The 8,947-nt window shown below is 46.9% G+C and overlaps 1 protein-coding gene across 1 annotated transcript in view; it reads right to left on the reverse strand.

The window, feature by feature from the left end:
* Positions 1–6,677: 6,677 nt before the first annotated feature.
* Positions 6,678–8,947, reverse strand: part of usp54b (ubiquitin specific peptidase 54b) — a gene marked incomplete at its 5' end in the record, with an annotated part of 144,519 nt that continues 142,249 nt past the window's right edge. Inside the window, one exon of the mRNA XM_084323027.1 lies at positions 6,678–6,841. Coding sequence (XP_084179153.1) covers positions 6,810–6,841 — 32 coding nt within the window. The 3' untranslated portion in view covers positions 6,678–6,809. The remainder of the gene's footprint in view (positions 6,842–8,947) is intronic.

An 8,947-nucleotide genomic window follows, 5' to 3' on the forward strand; every position in this document is an offset into this window, starting at 1 on the left:
AAGGTTGAAGGCCTTGCTAGAGTAGGTTTTGAGGTCTCTAGATGTGACTGTTTTGTGGCAGCCAGCCTTTTGTTTTAGTTTTTTGCGGGTACAGAATATCATATAATGATCACTTAACCCACATGCTATAACCCCTTTATTAGAGATCTTGGACTTGTCGGAGGTCAGAATGAGGTCAATGGTAGTCTGAGTTGATTCACATACACGTGTGGGTTGGGTGATTAGCTGGCTGAGGCCGTGCAGATCACAAAACCTACTGAATGACTTGAAGACGGGTGCATCTTTTCGTTGCATATCCGTGTTCCAGTCTCCAATAAGAATTTTGTCTACATCCTCAACTCCAGCTAAACACCCATCCAGTGTATCATAAAAGCCACTATGATCTGGCGGCCTGTAGACTGTGCCAACCAACATGCCTCCTCTATTTGAACGACCACATCAAACAAGAGGTGGACGCGGGCAAATACTGCGGCATGGTCATGCTGGACCTACAAAAGACCTTCGACACTGTCAATCACTCCATTCTGATTGACAAGCTAAAAGCAATTGGTTTTGATAGCTTATCAGTGAGCTAGATGCAATCCTACCTGGAGGGGAGAGAACAGATGGTAGAGGTAAACTGTACTCTGTCCCCCCCCCTCACAGTGAGCTGTGGTGTTCCACAAGGAAGCATACTAGGACCGCTACTGTTCCTAATTTATGCAAATGACATGTCGTCAGCCTGTGACTGCAACTTGTTCCTGTTTGCGGATGACTCAGCCCTGCTGGTCTCTGACAAGAACAAGTTGCAGGTTGAAAAAACCCTCAGCTCGGAACTAGGCAAAATCTGCATATGGCTCGCTGATAACAAACTATCATTACACATGGGCAAAACAGAGTCCATTCTCTTCGGTTCAAATAACAAACTCAGCAAGACCGACGGCTTCTCAGTTGCAGTGGGTGACAATATTGTCACAAGGAAAGACGAAATTACCTACCTGGGTTCCATCCTAGAGGCAAATCTTTCCTGTGACAAAATGGCATCCAATGTAATAAAAAAAGTCAACCAACAAACTCGATTCTTGTACCGGATCTCCTCTCTGGTAAACAAGAATACCCTGAAGACACTGGCAGGAGCACTCATTCAAGGGTACTACGACTATGCGTGCACCTCATGGTACCAAAGCACCTCAAAGGCGCTTAAAACAAAATTACAAACATCACAAAACAAACTGGTCAGACTACTACTTGACCTTACCCCCAGAACCCACCTCACCCCTGCCCACTTTGACAACCTAGGATGGCTTAGAGTAGACGACAGAGTACAGCAACTTGCAATGGGCCTGGTCTACAAGATACACTATACGACTAAGGTACCCATGTACATGTCAAAATACTTCCCAAAGGTCAGTGAATACCACAACCACTACACCAGAGGAAGCTCAACAAATCATGTTAAACCCAGATTCGGCTCAAACAAGGGACTAAACACGTTTCGCAATTATGCCACATCAATGTGGAACGCCCTACCCAAAGCTGTAAAGGAATGTGAATCCCTACCCACATTCAAAACTGCTCTTAAAGAGCACCTACAGGAGGCTGCAATTCGAAACTGGCCACCGTAAATGCCCAAAACCCCCACCACCTCCTAATAGACAGTCTCCTCCCCACCGCATGTATATATTCCCTCCCCGCCGTATGGATATTTCTCTCCCACCCGCCCACCCCCTCCAAATGTACAGTCCCCTCCCCATCATATGTATATACTCTGTCAGGATCTAGGGGTAACAGTACTGTATATTCGAATACCGTTTATGTCACAAATGTATCAGTACTAAATACCTATATGTCCCTATGCCATAAATGTCATGTATGTTGTGTATGTCATAAATGTCTATATGAATTGAAAATGGGGGACCCTGATGGAAACAAGACAAACATCTTTTTCAGGTCTGCATCCCCTTAACAATTGTGTGTATTGAGCCGTACTGTATTGTACCCATTCTGCAATCTGTTAAATAAAGTTTTCATTCATTCACCCTTAGGCTATTTCCCATTGCCTGTTGTTGTTTTCATGACTCACCAAAAAGCCATTCCCCGCTGACTCATAAGTCACGCAAACAGTGAAGCCTTTGCACACATGGCAAACGATATGTTTTCAATTTTGACGTGCGCTATATTGTTCCTGCCGTGCGCACAAATTCAGACTCTTCCAGGCTCTTTGCCAGTCAGCGGCAAACCGCCCTGAAAGGAACAAGAGAATAAATAAAAGTGACACCCCAATATTTGCGACAATTGGTTTAGTTTTTAGATTGACGAGGACAACTGCCGGACGGGATTGGACACACGGAATCCCGTGAGCATGCAGGACACAATTCAATGTTGTATTCATATTCTTTTTGTATTATATCTAGAGTTATATTCAGAACTACTGCCACATTGTCTCCGGCTGTATATTTTTGAAGTCACGGTTCGGTACGGGTTTTCAGTACAGTGGGGGAAAGTTTTCGTTTATTTATTTGGCTTTCCATGTTCCACTCAGGGGTGATGCAGTAACTGTTAAGTAGGGCTGTCAAATAAATTTAAATTTTTTTTATTATATATTCAAATTAATAATCGATTTGTTAAAAAAATATGAATAAAAAATGATATTAGATTGTGGGCGTGGGCCTGAATACACGGCATGACGGATAGGAGACACTGAGCTGATCATTGAGCTGATGAACGTGCAAGTACCAATAACAACAACAACCGGTCACGAAGACAGTGATTTGCACTCGAGCAATCTCAAGCCCCGGTTGGAAATACTTCGGATTTTGATTAACTTGTGGAACCTCGAGACAGTTTTATGCAAGCTATGTAAACTACAACTATGCTAACGCTATTTTGGGAGTTCTAGCGTCAAGAATGTAAGTAGCCTACTTTGATTTTTTAACACTTTATTGTAAAACGTTATTGAATAGAGAAAGAAGCGTCATGCAGGTCCCGTGTCATGCCAATGAAAATATATCACTTCATGTTTATCACACCTTGTTCGGAGGCGTGTTGCTGTGTATGAATGACCGTTCTATATGCCACAAACTATCATTAATTTGATCTCCGAGAGACAGCCCCTTCTCAATCTAGCACAAATCCTCCTCATGCACTGAGAGAGAGAGGGTGTGTGTGTGTGTGTTCACCACACTATGAGGCTATGCTAAATGACAGGTAATCTCTCAGTGTTGTGCGTGGGCTGAACGAACATCCGTTCCTTTGCGCAAGTGATATTTTGGGAACGGGTGAACTTGGAGTTTTGAATACAATTCTGCACACAAAAAAGTTATGCACATGCGTTCCGTTGGTGGTTAACGTACCGTTGCATTCGTTCGGTACAAACCGCGTACCGGTTCAGTACGGATACGTGTACCGTTACACCCTTAATATTTTTTCCTCCTATTCAAAGAATTTCACTAGCAAATAATTGAATTTCACTCTTGTGAAAGCAAAGAATTTCACTCTTGTGAAAGCAAAGAATGTATACGTTTAATACGTTATGCTGCAAAACGTATTCCTGACATGGCGTTAAAATAATCCTAATCTGAATCTCAATTTGAATCCCAACAGTATCTTTTTTCTTCAGTAAGTTATATACATTTACATTTAGTATCCAAAGCGCTACATTCAGACTGTAGGCGAAAGTGGCCCAAATTTGATTTTATTTTGCTCATAGTGACTCACATCTGTTTTGTTTTTTTCACAACAATAAATCACATGGAATCAGATTTTTTCACTTCAGATTTTGGGCACTTTCATATGTGGTCCTAAATCAGATACAGGTCAGATACAATGCGACCTCAGTCTGAACAGTCGGAATTCATGCACGTTTTATATCTCTGCGCTGGTGGGAGTCACTCTGTGAATATAAACATGGAAGACTGTGATGGAGATGGTCAGTGGTGAGCCAGTGAGGTGTTTACCTTATAAGTATCTAATCATATAAGTAAGACTTATCATAACTGGTCTGTGTTTGGAAGCATATTGAAATAAATGTCTCTCTTTCAGCTCCTCCTCGCCCTCATTATCATCTGCTCACAAATTAGCTGGCCTCCACTGCACACTAACTTATAAATTAAACCATAAACTTTGAATTTAGTGTCCTCTGTGTTTACGTCCATCTAGTTTTTGTTTATTTGCGTATGCAGGTCAGTTCAGGAGTGGGACCAGTTCACTGGAATCTGATATTGGCCACATAAAAAATATTTATAATAATGTGAACAGCCAAAAGAATTCACCGGATCTGAGCAATAAATCAGAATTGAGCACTAAGGCTTGCAGTGTGAATGTATTAAATAATAAATAATTGAGGTGTGTAACGCCATAATTTTAATAAAAACACTCCAGACTTTACTTTGTATGCAATCAATGCACTATTTACCTGCAGTGCAGTGGATGATGGTGAGGGTGAGGAAGAGGTGGAGATGATGATGAAGATGGTGGTGGAATAGTGACAGAGACTCAGAAGAGAGGAAGCAAGCAAGGAGATGCACTGACACCTGTCTGTTTCACCTTAGAGAGAGAGAGAGATATAGAAATAGAGAAAGAGAGATAGAAAGAGATAGAGATAGAAAGAGAGAGACAGAAAGAGATTGAGAGAGAGATAGAAAAAGAGAGACAGATAGAGAGAGAGTGATAGAAAGAGAGGGAGATAGCGATAGAAAGAAATACAGTATATAGAGAGAGAAAGAAAGAGAGAATAAGAGAGCAGGAAAGGAAAGAAAAACAAAAGGAAGTGAACAGATGGAAGAAAAGAAATCAAGTAGAGGTGAAAAGAAGCAGTGAATAGAGTGCTGAGAAAGGAGCGTTGAGGGGTGCCGTTTCAAAGCACAGCCACAGGGAGGCAGCAGAGCCACAGAAAATGGCACTCACAAAGCTGCGCGTTGCAGTCAGGCGGCTGCGGCGGTGCACGGAGGTCACCACTGTGCCACTCAGGCTTCGTCCGATTCGCTGCAGGCCATCCTCGTCATCAGGCTCTACCCCTGAACGCAGATCCCGCAGCACCATTGGCTGGAGAGAGCAAACATCCGTCAGTTGACAGTAGAAGGATCCACTTAAAAGAAAACAAACATGGGTCTGGTCTGTGAGCATGTGATGGGATGGTGGTGGAAAGTAGGCTACGTGTGTGTGTGTGTGTGGTGTGTGTGTGTGTGTGTGTGTGTGTGTGTGTGTGTGTGTGTGTGTGTGTGTGTGTGTGTGTGTGTGTGTGTGTGTGTGTGTGTGTGTGTGTGTGTGTGTGTGTGTGTGTGTGTGTGGTGTGAGTGCTAGAAAGAGCCAGTTTGATGGTGCTGGTATGGCTTCTGTCCCCCAGTGAGATTAAATGAACACAGTAATAAACATGAAATGTCTCTGCCTTGCTGAGGTAGGTGGGGGTGCTGGTGCAGTCCATCCCGTACACACTCCTCTCCATGTCTGCGCTGGGGGTCTGGGAACGCACCTGTCCTCCCATCCTGGACAGGAGCCTCTCTGATGGGCTGCAGCCTGCAACCACACACAACCAGGGCTGGAGGTCAACACTTGGAGAAGGGATGGAGAAATACTAATAATGATAATGTGTGTCTTTAAGCCGATACCGATCTGAAACCACACACACACACACACACACACACACACACACACACACACACACACACACACACACACACACACACACACACACACACACACACACACACACACACACACACACACACACACACACACACACACACACACACACACACAAACACACACACACATACACGCCTATATCGGTCATGATGGGTGTGGTGGGGGTTACAATACTCCCAATAACAAATACAGTGTTTGGTCTTTAAACAAAAGTCCTGCTCACTTGGCCCCTTATATTAAGCAATACCCACTGCCAAGAAAAAAGGTAACAAAAATGCAGATTCATCAGTCGGGCCAACAGCCGTAAAAATACAATCGGGCTGATTGTCTCAGTGTATCACAACCACATCTATCTGAACCTCAGGACTGACGTGTGTTTGTCTGCATACCTGTCCTCCCAGCCAGCAGGCTGGTCCGGTAGAGAGAGTCCAGCTCAGAGAGCGCCGCCACCTCGGGGTCACAGGGGTTGACGTCCTGCCCAGTGGCATGCTGGGAGCTGTAGTTGTAGTTTGGGCTGGCGGGCGGTGGTCTGACAGGGATGCAGCTGGCGGGCGATGGTCTGGCGGGGATGCAGCGGTCCGGAGGCGTGTGATAGGGCGACACCACGGCGTCTGGGCGGTCCAGGCTCCAGGAGGACCAGTGTTGTGCGGTGGTGTTGGGGGCGGGGTCGTGGCTAGGCCAATGGGGAGGGTCACTCGTGGGGGAGAGGGACCGGGGAGCCATGGGAGGTTTCCTCTCCCCAGTGGCCTCATAAGGGGGAGGAGGAGGAGGAGGGTGCGTGTGGGTGTGTGAGGATTCAGGGTGTGGGTGTGAGGACTGTGTGGTGTGTGCCTGACGCCGGGTTTGCTGGGCGTCAGTGAGGGCTGTGTGCATGGTGTGGGTATCCCAGAGACGCAGAGGCAGAGAGGGCAGGGAGATGGCCAGGTGCTTCCCCAGGGGTCTGACACTCACCCCTCCCGCCTGGAGCAGCTCACACAGTCTCACCCCCGTCCCCTTCTCGCCCCCTCCTTCCCCCATCCTGACTGCCCCCTTGTCCGCCTGGGTGGAAGGTGCACAGGGATGAGGAAGACTGAGAGTGAGAGGTGGTTGAGGAGGGGAAGGTCTGTATGGTGGAGGTGGCGGGCCAAGTCCCAGAGCAGCATCCTGGTTGGCCGTTGCCTGGTCCCCTTCCTCCTCCTGATTGGGCGTCAGCAGTATTTGGACCGGGCCAGGCTGTTCACTGGAGGACACAAGAGAGGGGGTGTGTCACAGACAGCCAGCAGACAGCCAATCAGAAAGCATGCAGGCTGCTCTGACGTCAGGTGAGTTACTGCACAGAGGAAGGTCACAAAAGCATACTACCACACATACACAAACTCTCTCTCTCTCTCTCTCTCTCTCTCTCTCTCTCTCTCTCTCTCTCTCTCTCTCTCTCTCTCTCTCTCTCTCTCTCTCTCTCTCTCTCTCTCTCTGACACACACATACACTTACAGAACATAATTTAAACGCATATATACAGTAAGTTAAGCCATGCTGTGACAGAGACAAATGCAAGCTTCACATTATTGCAAGCTTCACATATAAAAACACTGGTACACCTCCACAAGAGTCTAACTCTGTGATCCTAACATATCAAAACACTGGTACACCTCCACAAGCGTCTAACTCTGTGATCTCAACATATCAACCAACACAGGTTGAATTAATTTTGAAAACAGGAATCAACCATTCGGCCTGCTTCTCACACTGCATAGAGCGCTACTGCAGTGCAACTAGGCTGGAAATAAATTTGGTTTCACTGGGTACTCCATTACTTTATATTGACCTGCTTTGCCTTGATATGCGTAGGATATGATATATGTACAACATTAGTCTATCTTCTCGGAGGGGTATGGGGAGGGGAGTGACAGAGGGACAGTGTGTGTAATATGTCTCTGTGTGTGTGTGTGTGTGTGTGTGTGTGTGTGTGTGTGTGTGTGTGTGTGTGTGTGTGTGTGTGTGTGTGTGTGTGTGTGTGTGTGTGTGTGTGTGTGTGTGTGTGTGTGTGTGTGTGCCGCCAGTGTGCATGTGTGTGTTTGCGCCTGGTGAGTCTGCTAAGGTATAGGTACCCATTTTGTATTTAAGTGTGTGTGTATGTACAGTAACCTGGTGTGTAAGCGCCCATGCACAACTATGTGTGAGTGTGTGTCAGCGCCAACCCCCATCCCCCCTGCATTAACCCCCCCCATCTCCTCCAAGTCTCAGTAATTACCCAGCAGGCTTTGCAGCAGTGGGCCATAAATCAGGGACTAGTGTTGATCAATAGGGGAGAGGAGGAAGGCAATAAAAGTGGAGCGCGCTGAGCTGTGCACCTCCTCCTCCTCCTCTTCCTTCCCTGAAGCCCTACTGACCACAGCTTACCCCCCTGCCCCCACACTCAGCCCAAGGGCCCGTCAGACAGACAAAACAGACAGACAGACAGAGAGCACCGGTACATCAGGGTTCATCACGCACACTAGCACAGACCTAGAAACAGACGACAGTGTCAGTGGCTGCAACCGTACAGACAGACGGGGTAGGACAGACACATAGCGACAGACCGCAGCCCACAACAGTGTGTAGTAGACCGACAGACCGGGATGGGCTCCACACACAGCTCGTCCAGCACCAGCACATACAGTACAGACACAGGTTAACAAAGGGAAGCCTGGGCGGCGGACAGACAGACAGGCAGACAGACAGGCAGACAGACAGACAGACAGACAGACAGACAGACAGACAGACAGACAGACATACAGACAGACAGACAGACAGACAGACAGACAGACAGACATACAGACAGACAGACAGACAGACTGTAACCAGCAGTGCAGCACAGTGGAGAGAGGCAGTGAAGCACAGAACAGCGCAGCGCAATCCTCTCTCTCTTTTTCTCTCTCTCTCATGCTCTCTGTGTATCTCTCTCTCTCACTCTTGCTCTCACTCACACTCTCTCTCTCTCTCTCTCTCTCTCTCTCTCTCTCTCTCTCCCTCTCTCTCTCTCTCTCTCTCTTTCTCGGTAGCGACATGAGGCCTGGCAAAGCCAGTTTTTGCTGCACTGCAACACAAACGCATAGTGGATGAGAAGTTTACACATCGTGCACACATACACACACACACACAGACATACATACATGTAAACAAAAGTGTAAACGGCAGATCAAAGGGGAATGAGACAGCAGTGCACGTGGCCACAAGGCAAGATGTCGTGGGACTTTGGATAGCCAGTGTTTTTGACAGCCGGTGCTGAGGACACACACACACACAAGGATACTGAAGTGCTTTTAGACGGGCAGCACTCAAGGACACACATGGAGGGGTCCTGAGC

This window comes from Notolepis coatsorum (assembly GCF_963971535.1).
Source record: "Notolepis coatsorum genome assembly, chromosome: 10".
NCBI lineage: Eukaryota > Metazoa > Chordata > Actinopteri > Aulopiformes > Paralepididae > Notolepis > Notolepis coatsorum.